Raw genomic sequence first — 20,024 nt, forward strand, 5'->3', positions numbered from 1 at the left:
TTAGCCACCTAAAAGGGGAATTCGAGATTAAATGAGATAATACGTATTAAGAGCACAGTCCCTAAAAATAAATGTTCTTTCCATTACTTTGTTTGACCTAATGTTCCTTAGACCTTGACACAATTAAAAGTTGAAGTGTAGTAAGATGAAAAGAACACCATCCCTGTCGTAGCCCTGTCTGAGAGGCGGGTAACCCTCAGCATATTGGATAACTTCTCAGGGCTCTGGTTTTCCCATCTGTCAGATGAGGGGGTTGTGCCAGAACATTTCCTTAGCCCTCCTGATTCATACACCACTCTTACCCAAAAAGCAGCTTCACCATCTCTCTGACTTCTGATGAGAAGGTCTTCCCTAAAATGGTGAGGATTCTGAGTCAGCCTGCCTAGTTTCAAATCTCAACTTTGGCACTTCGTAGCTGGCAAGTTACTTGACTTCTGTTTCTCAGTATCCTCAGCTATATAATGGGGATAATATAACAATAGTCCTTGTGAGGATTATACCTATACATACATTTAAAGCACTCAGAACAGGGCTGGCACTGAGAAACCGCTAAATAAATGTTAGCATGCATTATTGCTTATTTTTAAATTTTAATTATCATTAATACTATTACTATAGTCTCAAAGTATCAGCCCCATAACACAGGGAAGAGCAAGAATGCCAACAGAAATGGTTTGCTGTCTGTCATCACCCATGGATGGCATGCACTGCTCAAAAGACTGTGAAGGGAACACCTTTCTAAACAGAGGACAGGAGGCTACAGCTAAACCATACAGCTAAACAGGGCCACAGCAGCTACTGTCACCCAAGACCAGTGTTCTTTGTACAAACGACACTAAGCCAAATGTTAGTGAACATTAAGTTTGTACATAGTGGCATTGTTTTAAAGAGAAATACCTGCTTTTGTGAAGCACCTATTCTAAAATATTACACAAAAATATGGATACTACATATAATGATGCTCCTTTGAAATGGAAAGAAAAAATCAAAATATATTCTCTTTATTCTTACCTTGAATTCTTTAATTCCAGCGAAAATACTGATAGATGAATTGTCAGTCTCTCCATTTGGTTTGCTGTCGGTCACAATTTCAATTACCTTATCCAATGCCACTTTCATTCGGTCAAACACTCCTCCTTTATTTTTATGGGCTGATTCGCAGTGGGGATGCCTGAGACATGTCTTCGAAACCATTGAAACTCTTTATTTTAAGATTTGACCCATATCATAATACACAAAATCTTACAGAGAACATGTCATGCTAATAAAAATGGTTCTTTACCAAAATCTCCTGGGTCCCTGGCTCACCCAGCTGCTTCTCCTCACTACAAGTGGAAGCAGGATGAGTAAAAAGCGATAGCAAGGTTAAGTGAAAAAGGCAGAGTGCAAAACTGTATCTTTATACTTCAATAATAAGTTTACTTAAAATATTGGGGGAAAAAACCCTTTACTTCACCACGATTAAAACTATTTTAAAATGTTGCCTTACATGTGCAAGAATTAAAAAAGAATGAGGAAAAATGAACAGATGATATATGACCATAGATGCATCTTTGACTTTTAAAAAATGATGTAAATGAAAAACTACTCAAGGGCCTAGATACGAACAGAGCCTTCCTAGTGGGCTCCAGAGAACTCTGTTTTTGTGGCTTCCCTGATCTTAGCACAGAGTAAATATTATGAACAGGCAATTCTAAACACACTGCTAATGAGATGTTTACTAGTTCATTCTCGAATTGTACCAATTTGCTAGCAAACTGCTGTTTGGAATTATAGGCTCTTGACTGACAATTTGTTAGAAGTAGAATAAGGAATTAGAGGTATGAATTTACAGAATAAACAAACTAAGGGCTAGCTTAATACTCCACTGTTACTTAATAGATTCTAACTTGCCTAGCTTTTTCTAGAGCACATGTGCTGGCTTCCCAGCAAGACTGGCAAAGCTCTGCAGACAGTGACCATGAGCGACAGGCCTCGAGTCATAACACCTAATAAGCCATCTTTTGCTTAGCTGCTCGATCAAAGCTGACTCGTAGGTAAATTGCTGTTTGGAGTTGGGGAAGGAAGTTATTAGCACTCTTATTAAAGAATAACTAAGATTTGACTATTGTAGTCTAGATTTCAATTTATCACTTTGGTCTTTTAAAGAATGTAAAATATCTAAGTTAGATGTATTTAAAATTAATTTATAATAGCAAAAACTTTTTTTACCTTGGAAGCTGTGAGAAGCATCATTGTACACTTTTCAAGAACTGCCCTAGCCGCTGCCATTTTTGCCTTTTTCTTTTCATCTTTCAAATCCTAAAAATGAAATAAAATCACTGAGCAGTCTAGGATCATGTAAACAATCCAATTTCTTGAAAAATCATTTACTCGACAATTAGGTAACGTTAAAAAAGTGACAAAACAAAAAAAAACGGAATAAAGTTTTATAAAACGTCACTGGTTCAATTTAAATACATCAACACAATACAGTAGAAAGAAACAGCTGCCCTTATTAAGGGCAGTAGAGCCAGGAAATGAGACCTACATTCTTGTGCCCCCGTGGAGACACTCCACTCCTAAACAGGAACCACCATCCTACACTTTACTTAATTAAAAGTGACTTATTTGTTGAGCATCTATGGGCTATTATTTCCTTCAAAATAGATGATTAGAAGTCAACTCTTTCCGGCACCGTGTCTGATTAAGCCCATCTAATTATTCAGCTTATTCATCTCAATGTGAAGTCTGTCCTAAACTTAACCAATATGCTGCTCTGTAATGTTCCTGAGATGTGTCTTGGGTATACAATTTTCCCCAACTAGATTATGCACTCTGAGGCACACGCTGTGTTTTGCATTTTTTTTCTTTTGGTTGTTCTTAACAGAGCCCTTGACAGAATGTGTACGATCACAGAAGGTGCCTGAATAGTGCTGACCTATCCAGAATCAAATGCTCTCATAATAATTTGGTTATGACTACCTAAACCAGAGGTCAACAAACATTTTCAATAAAAATCCAGAAAATAAATTTTTTAGGTCTTCTTGGCCATACAGTCTCTGTCAAAACTGCTTAATTCTGCCACTGCAGTGTGAGAGCCGCCCTAGACAATACATAGACAAATGAACATGGCTGAGTTCCAATAAAAGTTTACTTTCGGCCGCTGAAATTTGAATTACATCAAATTTTTACCTGTCACATTAGTCTTTTTTCATTTGTGAGTTGAGTGAAAAGCCCTTTCTAACAAATAACAAACATCTAAAGTTTGAGAACGATTTGCCTTTTATTTGTTTTAGTAAATTAGAGTCAATTCAAAGTTATCCTTAAAATAATACCGCTCTCACTCACTGGCATCCCAATATTGCTTTCTTTAGTAGGAAAGAAAAAAACAGTTACATCCAGTACGTGGGACACTGCATAGAACCCAAAAGCTAATTCAGGTCACAAGATCATATCCCACGGGACTGTATTCTACCAGTGAATATCACCCACCACGAATACCTATCAAAATAAAGGTTGAGGTCACTTCTAAAATTTCCACCCATTCTTCTCATCTTTAATGTACTGGACAGGACTTCTTGCAAAACAACCTGTGAGTCTTACTGACAACACATCAAGTGTATACGCCATACATAATACTTACAAGCCATACATGACACCATATATTATATGGTGATAGCAAGTGATTGAAAAAGATGGCAATCTGTTAGAGGGCTGGTCCAGAGGACAAAACAGAGGCCTCCATAAAACCCAGATGGTCCAAGAAGGACTAAGTACCAAGTACCAAGAAGCATCACAATCTAGCCTGCCACTTCCCAGGCCAATACCCATCTTCCAACTCCAGCTGCAACCAGGAAAGTTTATGCCCAAAATTATAGTCTATGGGACTATACCAAATCATCTCAAGAAAATGTCAATTATTATATATCTAAACTGCTGACAAGATGGACTCATACAGAAGTACCCCAACAAGAAAAAGTCAATCATGGATAAAATATGGTGTTACACCTCCCTACATTTAGGAGCTTAGAGTCTGAATTGGGGAACAAACCTAAAAAGAACTAATATCATGGTGTAGTTTGAAATCTATAGGCTTTAGAATCAGACATAACTGAGTTCAATCCGCTAGAAGAGTGACCTTGGGAAAGTTTATTATCCTCTCAGGGTCAGTTTCCTCATGAGTGAAACAGTAATAACAATACCTCCTTTATAGGGATGTTTTAAGAATTAAATGAGATCATGTATATTAAGTACCTGACACATAGCCAATGCAAATAAATAATGGTTTGAGTTATTGCTATTAATCTAATGTAGAATAATTACAGGAACATATAACAAAATAATTATAACAAATTACAGAAAGACTAATAACAGAGATACACAACAAAATACTACAAGAATACATATGATGACTCAATTTATTTGCCCAAGCCCTGGTAGAAGAGTCAAATGAAAAGTTTCATAGAAAAGGAAGAACTTGAGTTGACCCTTGAAGGCAAAATATGGCCTTTCCCAGTGTATGAGGTGGGAACATATTTAACTATTATGTGTGTGTTCAAAAAAGACATACAGATTTACTGACTTTATCCTGGCTTATTTATGAAAGGCTTTCAAGACCAAGCCTATAGATTTAATAAGCAAAGAAATCAACTCAAACAATCACAAAGATCACGCCTCCATCCAAATTGAAAAGTGCATGTATCTGAAGATTTTTAAATGTGGTCAATACATACGTTTTGTCTATCTCCAGTTAGATGTGCAAACTCCACCATTTCATTTCCGAACTGACTGAATATTTGGACAAACTCTTGAAAGCTATTCACTTTCTCTAGTCTTTCCATAGTTGCAAGAACCTGCAAAACAGAGAATATTTTATTATCAGGTGTAGATATGAAAGAGACTGAGATGTCAAGGCTAAGTAGAGAGCGGGAAAAAAGAGAAATTCTCAATTCTAGGAGAAAGTTGAGGAAGAGTCAGAGAAGACAGAGAAGGAGGGGCTCAGAGAAGGAGAAGCAGATTCAGAGGTTTGAATCCTCTAGGGAATAACTGCTTTCAGACAGCAGACTTGGGCTTAGCTGAAAATTAACAGGAAAAAGAGTCAAAGAAAGGACTAAATACACAAGAGGTCATTTACGTAGCAAAGTCTGGAGAAGGTGGGAATGGGCAAGACTAAAGTAATAAAATCTTCAGAGAACTAGGAAGGGGGTAAGGACAAAAGATGAAAGCTTTAAGGTTCAGTGAACCAGAATTGGGGGAACTCCATTCTTCTCAGGAAAGGGGAAGGAAGGTCACCCGCAGAGTGAGGAGTGGAAAGGGAGGTCTGGGACTTCAAGAGCAGGAAAACAGTCTGGGTCAGTCAGGAGTTGCCAAGCAGCTTTGGGCAGCCAGGGGTGAAGAGAGAGTGTGACCCAGTAGCAGAGCCAATAGGCAACGTTATGTGTTTTCTTGACATTAGAAATAAAGTAAATAGATGTGAAACATATTTTCAAATACTTTTCTCTAAAATAACAGCACGGGATTAGTTTTAGTCAGACCAAGACAGGTAAAGAAAACACAGATATCCTGTGTTTACTTATTTTTAATGAGGATATGATGGATATTTGGCGTGTTAATCTGCCCTGGCAGCTCAGGAAGTCCAGGCAACGAAGAGAGAGAAGGCAGACTGCCACCACCGAGCAGAAGGTCCTTCTTTCAGAGAGGAAGCTTTCCCCTATTCCTCTAGCACTGTGCGATCCACCTCTCCAATTTCTTTCTCAAAACTTACACTTTGCAATTCACTCAACACTCGTCAGGTAGGTTTTTCCTCAAGCCCTACTGGGACAATCCTTCCCTGGCTGGTGGCCCCCTTCCTTGCCTAGGATATTCTCCAGGGAGAGAAGTGATTGTTCACGCCCTGGCTTCCCAGATGACTGAGGAGCATAACGTTGTCTGAGAGACTATAAGAGTTCTAGACTGGGAGAGTTTAATTCCAATCTCTAAGTTCTGTGATTATTCAGTAATATTTAGGGACTCCGCGTGCAGAAATTTTGTGGCATGGATAACCGTGGTTTCAGAAGATTGAATTTTTTCTTAAGCTTATAAAGTATTACTCTCTGACTTAGGAAAAATAAGATACTGAGGAATTCCATATTTTTATCAAGTAGGTTTCTACTACATACATTGTCGTGGCACTTGGCTTTTCTTCCCAAATTTGTACACATGAAAAGCTTTCACCAATAAGCCTCAACAAGTAGAAAACGGTTTTCTGAGAAAACTTTTTGCATTCAAAAGTTTAGGCCCAGTACACACACTATTTAGGAATTACAGGTACAGAAGAAATATCATTTTAAGCTACAAAGTTATAAACGCTAAAAACAAGCACTGCCAAATTGCCTACAATTAACTTAAAAAAACACTTTTAAAACAAGCCTGAAAGACACAAGTATAGAAACACCAGAAAGGCAAGTACCTTATTTCTTGATGTTATTATTTGCTTAATGACCACTCGGTCTGCCAGCAACAACACTTTCGTCACCGAGGAAAGAAGTAATCTTGCAGCCTTTATAACTCCTGTCTTGTCCGTAAAAATTGTGATCTGGCCATCAGATTCTGGATGGTTCAAGCTGCTGACATCTGTCAGCGCCGCAATTGTTTCTCCTAAAGAAAGGCAAGAGGGAAAAGTTAAATTGGGAGGAAGCCACAAATTCTAATCCAGACTTGTCTCTAATCTTCAAGGTTACGTGCTCAGTGAGTGGAAACTCGGCTTCAGAGTCTTCCTTCAGGAACAAGAAACAGATTATCCTTGATGAGGGCGAGGATTATCACATGAGGCTCTCTAGTGAGAAAATAATAGCATATGCTTAAGAGCTGTGACAAATTTTTGTGTTCACCAAGTTCAAAAAACATTCTAACTTTTGTCTCCAGTGGAATGGTTAAGCATGTGATCTAAAAAGCCTCCTGCTCCACAGGAAAGTAAGAGAAATCTCAGGAGCCAATAAGCAAAGAAGAATCTAAAAGCAGAGTAGTAAGCAGCTGCTAAGGCTTTGGCTAAGGGGGAGGGGGTGGAGGGAAGAGGGGAAAGATGGGGGATATTGGTTAGGGTTTTATAGACACCCAGGGAGAGAAAACCGAGTGGGAGGCACCCTCAGTGAAAAGGGGGCCTCAAAGAATAAGTCGTAGGTGAAGGGAAGCAGTTTCATCTGCTGGTCAGCCTGGTTCTGGCGGGAAAACAGAAGAAAAGCAAAGCCTGCCTGCTGAGAGGCTTGACTTCGAGTGATGCCAGCATGAACCGAATGGACTCCCCACCCTCTAGAAAAGGTCTTTCTTCACTGTGGCTATCCAAACCTTCTGATTTCGGTAACAGCAATTACCCATCAATGAAGCAACATAAATATTTGTTCTCCACGAAAATGAAACCAGGCTGTAATTCTTTCCCAACCTTACTGTTTAACTTAACAAGATTAAGAAAATAAACGTTTCATCATCTTGTAATGCTCAAGATCATTTTTTAAGTCCTAAATAAACCTGGGTGCATAATGGACTGATTTTCTCATAAAAGCCCTCTAGTCAATACTATTACATATACCCAACAGTGTGTGAGGCCATAGAGTGAAAGGATCTGAATATTAACAGACAGACCACAGGGTGTAACATAATGAAGTCAAAACTTAGGAAGATCAGTCTGGCGGAAGCATAGAAAACGGACTGGAAAGGAGAGACAAAAAGCCAGGCTACTAATCAGGCAGCTATTTCAATTGTGGGTATGAGGTAGTAAGGATCTTGCTAAGTAAAATCCTAGTAAGGATGGTAGCCATAGGAATATAAAAAAGATGATTTGAGAGATACTGAGGAAAGAAAACACAAAATCAGTACCTGAATAGTGATTAGAAGGAAAGGAAAAGTAAAAAAAATGGCTTCGAGATTGTGAACCTAAGTCACTTAAAAAAATCAGAAGGGCATGGAGAGACAGATGATAAATTTGGTTTCTGACAACAGGAATTTGAAACCACACAGGAAAACCCAAAAGATAAGCCACTAGATATGGACCGGTTACGTATCACGGCAATAGCAGCTTTACTAACAGATGAAGTCGGTGTTAGCCAGCCTCCAAGATGGCTTCCAACGATCCCTCCTTCCCGGTATTTACACCCTTGTGTTGTTTCCTCATCATACCAGGGTTGGTATGGCAGAAGTGATAGTATGTCACTTCTGAAATTAGGTTATTAAAGACACTGAGGTAGCCGGTTTGGTTGCTCTCTCTCTCTGAGGGAAGCCAGCTACGTTGTAAGCAGCCATTACTACAGAGAGGCATGCATGGGGAGAAACTGAGGCCTCTGGCCAACAGCCAGCAAAGAAGTGAAGCCTGCCAACAACCAAGAAAGTGAGCTTGAAAGCAGATCCTGTAGTCTGGTCAAGGCTTCAGATGAATGCAGGCCCAGTCAATACTCTGAGTGCCATCTCATGAGAGACACTGACCCAGAACCAGCCAGTTAAGCCACATCCTGATTCCTGACCCTCAGAAACTCGGTGAGGTAATAAATGTTTATGATTTTAAGTTGTTAAGTTTGGGCTTATTTGTCACACAGCAATAGGTAACTAATACAAAGTTTATACAGCAAAATATACAGAGACAAAAAGAGTTTAGATTTAAACCTTAATGCACACAGAAAGGGGCAGTAAGAAAAGTATCAGTTTGCAACAGCTGAAAGGATAGAAATGTTTCCTCTGTACCTCTGGAAAATGTTACTTTTTCCTGTAGCTCTCAATCACCAAAGCTATTACATATGAGCCTGCACATACGGCATTATTTAACCTTCCTTTTTTCCGACTAAACCCCAAGAACTAAACTCATAAGTACGTGGGATGGTAACATTTGGTTGGCTCCACCAACATGGTCAAATGGTTCCTTAACATTATAAACTTGTTCAAAGTATAGACTGTTCAGAAATTAGCTCTCTGAAAAAGTCACAAAGCTGTTTTATAGCTTCCTGTCATTTATAGCATTTCTTGTCATTTTTAACTTGTTATATGTAACTAGTTAGTGTTGTGTCTTAATGCAAAAACCCAAAATCATTCAAAAACAAATATTTATTGAGTACTGAGCTCCCATATAAAATATAAAACCTGACTAGTAGCCAAGTAAAAAGTAAAAACACAGTGAGGGGTAGATGAAATGAGTGAAGTCAAAAGGTACAAACTTTCGATTATAAAATAAATAAGTCCTGGGAATGTAACATACAACACGGTAACTATAGTTAATACTACTGTATTGCATATTTGAAAGTTGCTGAGAGTACATTTTAAAAGTCCTCATCACAAGAAAAAAAAATTATAACTATGTATGATAATGTTAACTACATTTATTGTGGCGATAATTTTGCAATATATACAAATATCCAATCATTATGTTGTACACCTGAAACTAACATAATGTAGTGTGTCAATTATACCTCAAAAAAAAACAAAAGAAAGTAAAAAGACAATGTAGAGTTCAACACAGGGAAAGATATGTAAAAAACTAATAATTATAATGACAATTAATATTTACTGAGCACTTTCTATATGCCAAATGCACACATGCATTACATCAAAACACTTCTATAAACACTAACATTATCCCCATTTTATAGATGAGAAAACTGAGGTTTGAAAAGTTTAATAGCTTGCTCAGTATCACACTGCCAGAGAATGGCAGAGTTGGGCCTGAAATCCAGGCAGTGTGACTCCAAAGCCCCAGTTCACGATCACTATTTTATGTTGTTTTCCTCCAGTGAATTCTAAGCTGTCCAGAGGAGAAAACGATTGCTGTGGGTTCAGAGGGCTAGAAACATTTCAGCAGTGATTTAAGTTAATTCTTAAATTTGCACATATTAAGAGAAAATAGGGCTTCTAGATCATACAATGCCAGGAGGCACCATTCTCATTCTCTTCCCTGAGCGATTATAAGGAGCCGTTCTCAAGAAGGGACAGGGCACTTCACGTGGGAAGAGACAACATGTGGAGCCCATGACATCAGGCTTCAGAAAGACTCCTCCGTGGAGCTGCCTGGGCTCACGGCACCACAGTTACTGGAGCTCAGCTCCGCAGACCACAGCCTCTTCTCTCACCCAACCCCAGCACGGTGCGTGCTACAAAGCCAATAAGGTGAGTAGGACTCAGGTTGCCCTTTCATTTATAAACCTCTACTCTTGCTTTAATTAAGGGCTGCTATAAGAAACAATAATGTGAAGAACATCTCTACATTTTCTGTTGAGTTGTCCACTGCATTATGTAATGTCTGTTGTATAAGTGCCCACACAATAATTTAGCGCCAGGAAAAAAGTCACTCTCCTTTTGACAAGCTGGCTTGTTTCCTTTCAACAAACAATGAGAATTACATAACCCTTTCTTTCCCACATTTTTGTCTTGCCTTCCAGGAAATACAAAGATAAATTTTATGATTAATTAGAGTAACAATGTTGGCTGAAGTTTCCAGTGTATCTATTTTCATCTCCTATTTTAATGGGTTTCTTGAACATATCTTCTATTGTAAGCTGTTTCAAATCCTTTTAAAAATGTAGGCAAAATATAAATTATGAATAGAATAAGGCCATCCCCCAGCTCCCCACATCAAATCCGTTCTCTATCCCAGTGAGCGGCTAAAACCCAAGAGTCAATCCAGAATGCTCCCTTTCCTTTAATCAATAACCCATTTCTATCTATTTAACCACCTTAATGAGTATTTTATGTCCTCTGCCTACTCTTTATATCACTATGACACTGGCTTGGTTTAGCCTGGCTTATTGTAAAAGCTTACATACTAATCTCCCTGCCTTTAGTTTCAACTCTCTCTCAATCAACCCTCATTCATTCATTTCCTCCATACTGCCAGAAAGATTTCTAACACAAAACTATATTTCTTTCATCCGGCTCAGAATTCCTCAATCTATCACCTATAGAATAACACTGAGGTCATTCATATAACCTACAGGACCGCAAGTGATCTGGTTGGCCCCTCTGTATTTACTTGGCCTTATCTTACCCACTCCCTTCCTCCCGCGATGACTCTCCAAAAACACCTGCTCCTCTCTCAGCGTCGCCTATCTCAGTAAATAGCACCACGATTTACCCAGCTGTTCATACTCCAATAACCCTGGAATTACCCACGACTCTTCTTTCTGTCACATGCCGCATCCAAACTATCAGCAAATTCTGCCAGCTCCACCTTGACAATATATCCACACGCACGTGCTTTTCACCACCTCAAATGCTATCACCTAGTCTAAGTCACCATCATCTATCACCTGGGCCACTGCAACAACCTCCTAACTGGTCTCTCTGATTTCACCCCTACACCTCCTAAAATCTAGTCTCCACACAGGAGCCACCAGCGATCCTTTCAAAACATAAATGAGATTACATTACCACCCTGCAAAAAAACCTTCCACTAGCCCCACACTACGCTTAGAACACAGAGCAAAGTCCTGCCATTGCCCAGAAGGCCAGACCTGTTCTCACTCTTCTCCTTGCCAGGAATGCCCCTCCCCTCAACATTCACATGGCTCTCATTTCACTGCAGTCTCTGCTCCAATGTTACTTCCTTAGAGGGACTTCCTTACCCTCTATCTCAGTAGTTCTCAACTAGGGGCCTTTTTTGACCCTTCAAAGGACATTTAGCAATATATGGAGACAATTTTGGTTGTCACAATGGGGAAGAAGGGATCCACTGGCATCTAATAGGTAGAAGCTAGGGATTCTGCTAAACACTCTACCATGCACAGGACAGCGCCCACCCCCAACAAAGAATTATCAACAAACAATTATCCAGCTCAAAATGTCAATGGCATTGCAGTTGAGAAACCCTGCCCTCTCTAAACTATACCTCCACTGGTCTCTTAACCCTTCTCTACTTTGTTATTTTCTCCATGACAACTATCACTAGCTGACATTGTATATTTATTTATTCATTGTTTATGATCTCACTCACTAGAGTGGGTTATAGCTCCCTCACTAGAATGCAAGCTCCCTGAGGGCAGACTTCCACTGACTTGTACATGGCTATATCCCCATGGCTTAGAGCTAGCACTCTAAATATTTATTTAAAGAATAAATGGATAAATGATAGTTCCACAAAGCTGAACTATTTGTATCCATTAAAACACCCCAGGTTCTCTCAGGCTTGTGTGCTACAGAGAATTGTGGAACATCATGAAATTTGCGGTCACTATGATTTGTCTGCAGTAGAGTACAGGCGCATGCTAATTTTTATTTCCATTTCCAACATGGTGGCAACATAGGCTAATGTGCACCCCAACGGCAGAGTCCAACCCTCACACTCCTCTGTCTCTCTCACATTTCAATGGCAAATGGGAAAAATGGTAATATACCACCCTGCCCGGTGACAGAGTTCGATGTTTCAGGTTTAGGACTTGAGCAGAGAGAAGTTCAATATTCCTAGAAGCTAATCCTGGCCTTTCATGTCCCAGACATCTTTAATCACAAGGCTAAAGCACAGTACACATCTCTACTTAAAATAATAATTTTTCATCATATCCAAAGCAACAAAATTAGTATAAATAGGCTTCAATCTCAATATCCACATACCTGCTTGCTTAGCTTCAATACAGGCAATATTTATTTCTTCTTTCAAATCCCAGTTTTCATTGGCTATAGCTTCCCCTACTTTAACAAATCTTCCAACTGCCAAGTTGACGGCTTGTCCCACACGCTGAATGGCTTGCAGAGTTTTATCAGACTTTTTGGTATTATCTTTATGATTAATAAGTGTGGTGATCTGAAAATAAAAGATAAAAACAACTTGCTTAAATTTTATCTTAATACCTTTAAAAAAGAAACTATCAGAAAAGCCGAAGAAATTAAGCCTGGCACACTGAACCAGCCTAACAGACTAAATTGATAGTTCTAAGGCTTCAACCCAGAGACAAGCAGCAAAGCACCCTGCATCCCTCCTCAGGACAATGTTTCCATGGTAACAATTCCAAGCGTACCTGAGGGCAGTTATCTGGGGCATACAGTTCCAGACGCCCTCCAGATATTTCAATAAATCTTAAAGACAGGAGAAAAGCAGGACTGGATGGATTATTACATTCACAGAATCCGCAGAAAACCAAAGCACTTTGGGTCTAATTTCCTCTACTATGACTCGAGCAGCTGTGAGAGCAGAGACAGCATCTTCTTCACCTTGCATTCCACTCCATTGCCTAGCACAGTGCATGGGCTGCACAGAACGGTACGTGTGCCATACATGTTTACTGAATTAACTAGATCCTTCAGAATGACCGTTTTAATCTGTTCTATATCTCTCTAAGTTTTGTACACTCAAAGTAAATGAAATACCAACAGTTTTAACACTTGGTTCCAGGCCCTGAAATAAAATACAAAAGGTGACAAGTTAAGCTGGTTGAAACAAACATAAATCTTCAAAATAACTTAGAAAATTAGTACATAAAGTTTGCTGACATAAAAAACTATTTAAAGAATGTTACATCAAAAATACAGATCTCAAATAGTACATGTCCACTGAGTATAACTTTGAAATTATTTATATGAGTATATTAACAAAGACTAAAATAGAGACTTAAGAGCAAAGGAATCACTCTGAGCAACTCGAAGTGCCAGCACTTTATATGTTATGGTATTAATAGTTTAGAATCAGGAAGGCCTGGGTTTGAGTCTTGGCTCTGCCATTACTAGCTAAATGACCGAGGAAATTTACTTTCTCTCTCTCAATTCCCTCATCTATAGTATTGCTTCTCAAATTCTGAATATTTCCTAGATGCCACATCCTGAGTATGCATCAGTGAATGAGACTAACACAATCCTGACCCCATTTGGTTCACAGTCTAGTAGAATAACAATAACTCGATTACACAAAATATATTTGTTGCACACCTATCACACGCCAAATAGAATTCTAGGCGATGATGAAACAGCAATGCACAAGAAAGAAAAGGCCCACGCTCTCATGGAGATTACACTCTAGTAGAAGGGAGATACAATAATCACAAAAATAGGTAAGTAGAAAATTTTTAACATAAATGCTATGCAAAGTATTAAAATAGGGTAATGTGATAGACAGTATGTGTAGAGACCTGAGATTAGTTGATCTTCCTTCTATGAGGAAATCATATTTAAGCTGAAATCTAAATGATATCAAGTAGCCAGGATGGCCAACATCAGGGGATAAAGCATTCTGGGGAGAAGAAATAACTGTTAAAAAAAAAAAAAGAGGGGGTTGGGGTGGAGGGTCCCTTAGGGATGAGCCTGTCCTGTTCAAGGAATGAGGTAAGGCCAGAAATGGCTAAACAACAGTGGATAAGAGGGCAAGTGCAACACCGATACCCAACAGGTGGGCAGGAACCAGCCATGTAAGGCTGCGAATTGGAGTAAAGAGTTTGTATTTTATTCTAAGTGTGTCAGGAAGCCACCGAAGGGTTTTTAAGCAGGAAAGTGGTATAATCTCTGTAGTGGTTTTAAAACGTGCCTCCAAATTCTTTGATATTTCTCCTTTCAAGAGGTGGAGCCTCATTTCTCTCCCCTTAAGTGTGGGCTAAACTTAGTGATTCATTTCTAATAAACAGAAGAAAGTGGAAGCAATGGTGTACTTCTGAGGGTAGGTCATAAGACATATTGTGACTTCCATCTCACTCTCTCCCTCTGGGATCAATCCCTGTGGGAGAAAACCAGGTACCATATTGTGGAGGGCACTCAAGCAACCCTATGGAGAGTCCCACATGGCAAGAAACTGAGGCCTCTGGCCAAAAGAAAGTGAAGAACCAAGGCTTCCTGCAAACAGCCAGATAAGTGAACCTGAGAACAGATTCTCCAGCCCCAGCCAAGCCTTTGGATTACTATGGGCTCAGCTAACATCTGGATTTCAATCTTATGAAAGAGCTTAATCCAGAATCACCAGTGAAACCACTCCAGAATTCTTGACCCAAAGAAACCATGAGATGATAAACGTTTATTGTTTTACGGCACTAAATTTGGGGTAATTTGTTATTAATAGATAATTAATACATATTTTGGTACCTGGAACTGGGGCAGTGCTGTAACAAAATGTAGAATGTGGGAGGAGCTTTGCAGTTGAGCAGTGGGAGCTGAAAAGATTTTGAGCAGTTAAGAAAAGCTAGAAGAGAGGTGAAAAAACTTTGTAGAAGCATGATGACCATTGAGGAGGCTACAGGTGAAAAAATCTTATTGGAAACTGGAGAAAAGAGGATCCTTGTTATGTGGTGGCAGAAAGTCACCCTCAGTAACATGGAAATTAGAAAATATACCTAAATGAACTGGGTGATCTAGCTAAGGAGATTTCAAGGCAGATTTTGTAGGTGCCACTTGGTTTCTTTTTGCTTACAGTAAAATGTAAGAGGAGAGACAGTAGCTATTAAATAAAAAGAAGCCAGGGTTTATTGGATTTGAAAATTCCTAGCTTCTCCAGAGGGCAAATGATGCTAAAATTAAGAATGGCTTCCAGGCAAAAATAAAATCCAGGGCACTGTCAGGAAAGCAAGGTCTAAAGATGAAGCTGAGTATGACTATAAAATCTTATATTAGTGTCTCAGAAAGATTCAAGGTGGTATTCCACAGATCCCTTCAGTCAAACAACAGGTCTTATAAGAAGGTTGTTCCTCAGGAGACCCAGCAGAAGCCCAAGTTAGAGAAGGGCTTATCGCAGAGAGACTTGTGGGTATGGTTTGTCTAATGGAGTGAGCCCAATAAGATTCACAGGAGACCCAAAAAATTTTTAAGATAAGTATGTCAGGAGAAACACCACCAGCTTGGACTGAAAGAGACAGATCATTACAAAATAAAAGGAGGGTTTTGTACTCCTCAACTTCCCTAGGTGGGGAGCAGGCTGAGAAAACTATGCAGTTGCAAACATAGGCTACCTTTCATGAAAAAGGATGACTCAGGACAGTGCTAAGAGCCATGAAGAATTATTCCCAGTCCTTGAGTCTGAATCCAGGAACTGCTAACCTGTGCCTGGGTGGATTTCAGAATGCTATGAAGCAGTGGCTCCTATTTCCCCCATTTTCAAACAGAATTATATAGCAGTTATCCTATGCCTCCTATTTTTCTGGGGTTTTAAATTTTTCCTTAAGAAAAATGACTATAGTGGTTATCCTATGCCTGTCCTACCACTGTAAGTTGGGTGCTTGGGAAGCAGATAACTTGTCTCTTTAGTTCACAGGTCTTCAGATCAAGAGGAACTACACTCAAGGAGCTAAACCTAAGGAATTACCACATACAAGAAGGCTCATCTGAATCAGATTTAGATGCCAATGTCTTGGATTTCCAGCTGATGTCATAAAGGGATAAGAGTTTGGGGAGGGTTAGGGGGATTTGTTTATAGGTGGAAAGAATGTAAACAATTTTGTGGTCAGAAGGTAAACCATAGTGGTTTAAAAATATTTCCACAAATTCTTTGCTATTCATCCCTTCAAGAGATGGAGGCTCATTCCCCTCTCCTTGAGGATGGACTGAACTTAGTGAATCACTTCTAACTAACAGAATAAAGCAGAAGCAACAGTATGCGACTTTTGAGGGAAGGTCATAAAGACACTCCAGTTTCCACCTTACTCTCTGGGATTATTCACTCTAGGGGAAGCCAGTTGCCATATCACGAAGACACTTGACCAGCCGGATGCAGAGGCTGATATGAGGAACTAAGGCGTCTGACCACCAGCTAGCAAGGATCTGAGGTCTCCTGCTAACAGATAGACATGTGAATGATCTAGAACCACCTAGGTAAGCCCCTCCCAAATTCCTGACACACAGAAACTAAATAATACATGTTTGCTGTTTTAAACCATTAAGTTTGGTGGTAATTTGTTTTGCAGCAGTAAATAACGAATGCAATCTCAAATGTATGTTTTTTAAAAGAATACTCTCTTCTGGGAGAAAAGTAGATTGCTAAAGTGGCAAAAGTGGAAGGAGGGAGACCAGTTAGGAAGCTGTTGCAATAGTCCAGGTAAAAGATGACGATGTGGCTTAAAATAAGGCAGCAACAGTCAAGATGGAGAAAAATGGACGAATTGGGCAAAGTCTTGAATATGACTTGCTTGATAGATTAGACTGGTGCTGTCAAAGATGACCCCTAAACTTGTGGCATGAAAAATGGGGTGCACTGGCATGACACTAACATCTCTATGTGGCAGGCACAGAAAAATATTTTACGTAAATAACCTAATTTAAGCCCTACAATAATCTTAGTATGTAGGCACTACTTTATCTCCTTTTTACAGATAAGAAAACCAGCATTAAAAGATGCTTATTTAAGGTTGCACAGCTATGAAGTGCTTTCCTAACACCATTTATTGAAGAAACTATCCTTTCCCTATTGAGTATTCTTGTCTCCCTTGTTAAATAGTTGACCATATACATGTGGATTTATTTCTAGGCTCTGTTCCATTGGACAAGATTCAGAGTCAGACAACTGACTCCAAGGCCATACTTTATTTTTCAAGCTTTACTGAGATATGATTGACACGTAACATTGTGTAAATTTAAGGTGTACAACATGATGATTTGATACACACATATATTGCAAATGATTACCATAACAGGATTAGTTAATAACCTCCATCACCTCACATAACTATCTTTTTGTTGTTGTTTTCTGGTGGTGGTGAGAACATTTAAGATCTACTCTCTTAGCAACTTTCAAGCATATAATACAGTATTATTAACTACAGTCACCATGCCTTACATGAGATCCCCAAAACTTATTCATCTTATAACTAGAAACTTGTACCCTTTGACTAAGCTCCTTTCCATTTTCCCCAGCACCCAGCCCCTGGCAACCACCATCCTACTCTCCATTTCTGTAAGTTCAGCTTTTTCAGATTCCACATATATGTGAGATCATACAGTATTTGCCCTCTCTATCTGACTTGTTTCACTTAGCATAATGCCCTCAAGGTCCATCCACATTGTCACAAATGGCAGGATTTCCTTCTTTCTCATGGCTGAATAATATTCCATTGTATATTTATACCACACCCTCTTTATCCATTCATCCACAGGCAGACACTTAGGTTGTTTCCACAGCTTGACTACTGTGAATAATGCTGCATAGAAAATGGGAGTGCAGCCATCTCTTCAAGATCCTGATTTCATTTCCTTTGGATAAACACCGAGAAGCAGGATTGCTGGATCATATGTTAGTTCTATTTTTAATTTTTTGAGGAGCCTCCAAACTGTTTTTCATAGTGGCTGTAACAATTTACGTTCCCACCAACAGCACACAAAGGTTCCCTTTTCTCCACATCCTTGCCAACACTTGCTATCTTATCTTTTTTAATAGCCAATTGTAAGGGGTGTGAGGTAATATCTCGTGATTTTGATCTGTATTCCCCTCATAATTAGTGATGCTGAGCATCTTTTCATGTACCTATTGGCCATTTGTCTGTCTTCTTTAGGAAAATGTCTATTCACTTCCTCTGCTCATTTTTCAATCAGATTGTGGTTCTTTTGCTATTGAGTTGTATGAGTTCCTTATATATTAACCCCTCACCAAATAGATGGTTTGCAAATACTTTCTCCCATTCCATAGGTTGTCTTTTCATTGTGTAGATTGCTTCTTTTGCTATGCAGAAGCTTTTTAGTTTGATGTAGTCCTGCTTGTTTATTTTGCTTTTGTTACTTGTGCTTTATCCAAAAAATCATTGCCAAGACCAATGTCGAGATGTTTCCCTATGTTTTCTTTTAGGAATTTTATGGGTTCAGGTCTTACATTTAAGTCTTTAATCCAATTCAAGTTAATTTCTGTTAGTGTGTAAGACAGGGCTCCAATTTCATTCCTCTGCATGTGATTATCCAGTTTTCCCAACACCATTTATTGAAGAAACTATCCTTTCCCTATTAAGTATTCTTGGCTCCCCTGTCAAGTATTATTTGACCATACATGCATGGATTTATTTTTGGGCTCTTGATTTGTTCCATTGGACTATGTGTCTATTTTTATGCCATAGCATACTGCTTTGATTATATAGCTTTGTTATATAGTTTGAAATCAGGAAGTGTGATGCCTCCGGCTTTGTTCTGTCTCAGGATTGCTTTGGCTATTCAGGGTCTTTCGTGCTTCCCTACTCATTTTAAAATTCTTTTTCCATTTCTGTGAAAAATGCCATTGTTATTTTGATAGGGATTGCATTGAATCTATAGACAGCTTTGGGTAGTACAGACATTTTAATAATATTAATTCTTCCAATCTATGAGCACACAATATCTTTCCATTTATATGTGCTCTTCAATTTCTTTCATCAAAGTCTTACAGTGTTCAGTGTAAGATTTTTCACCTTCTTGGTTAAATTTATTCTTAAGTATTTTATTGTTTTTCATGCTATTGTAAATGTGATTGTTTTATATCTTTTTCAGATATTTCATTGTTAGCATATAGAAACACAATTGATTTCTGCATGTTGATTTTTTATCCTGCAACTTCACGGAATTCATTTATTAGCTCTAACAGTTTTTTGGTGGCGCCTTTAGCACTTTCTATATATAAGATCACATCATCTGCAAATAGACAATTTTGCTTCTCCCCTTCTGACCTGGATGCCTTTTATTCCTCTTGCGTGCCTGACTGCCCTAGCCAGGGCTTCCAGTACTGTGTTGGATAGGAGTGGTGAGAGTGGGCCTCCTTCTCTTGTTCCTGATCTGAGAGGAAAAGCTTTCAACATTTCACCATTGGGGATGATGTTAGCTGTGGGCTTGTCATATACTGCTTTATTATGTTGAGGTACATTCCTTCTGTACCCAATTTGTTGAGAGATTTTATCATGCAAGGATGTTGAATTTTGTCAAACACTTTTTTCTGCATCTATTGAAATGTTCATATGACTTTTATCTTTCATTCTATTAATGTGGTTTATCACATTTATTGATTCACATATGTTGTATCATCCTTGCATCCCAGGAATAAAACCTACTTGTTTATGGTGTATGACCATTTTAAAGTGCTATTGAATTTGGTTGGCTAGTATTTTGTTGAGAATTTTTCATCTACATTTATCAGGGATATTGGCCTGTAGGTTTCTTTCCTTGTAGTGTCCTCATCT

At 38.9% G+C, this 20,024-nt stretch overlaps 1 protein-coding gene across 1 annotated transcript in view; it reads right to left on the reverse strand.

Annotated features, from left to right (window-relative positions):
- CTNNAL1 (catenin alpha like 1) overlaps positions 1 to 20,024 on the reverse strand; it is a 58,974-nt gene that overhangs the window by 29,306 nt on the left and 9,644 nt on the right. Inside the window, exons 2-6 of the mRNA XM_023629849.2 lie at positions 12,544 to 12,733; positions 6,431 to 6,618; positions 4,716 to 4,835; positions 2,212 to 2,301; positions 1,012 to 1,182 (exon numbers count right to left, since the gene is read on the reverse strand). Of these exons, the coding sequence (XP_023485617.2) occupies positions 1,012 to 1,182; positions 2,212 to 2,301; positions 4,716 to 4,835; positions 6,431 to 6,618; positions 12,544 to 12,733 (759 nt within the window). The remainder of the gene's footprint in view (positions 1 to 1,011; positions 1,183 to 2,211; positions 2,302 to 4,715; positions 4,836 to 6,430; positions 6,619 to 12,543; positions 12,734 to 20,024) is intronic.

This window comes from Equus caballus, chromosome 25, assembly GCF_041296265.1.
Source record: "Equus caballus isolate H_3958 breed thoroughbred chromosome 25, TB-T2T, whole genome shotgun sequence".
Classification (NCBI taxonomy): Eukaryota; Metazoa; Chordata; class Mammalia; order Perissodactyla; family Equidae; genus Equus; species Equus caballus.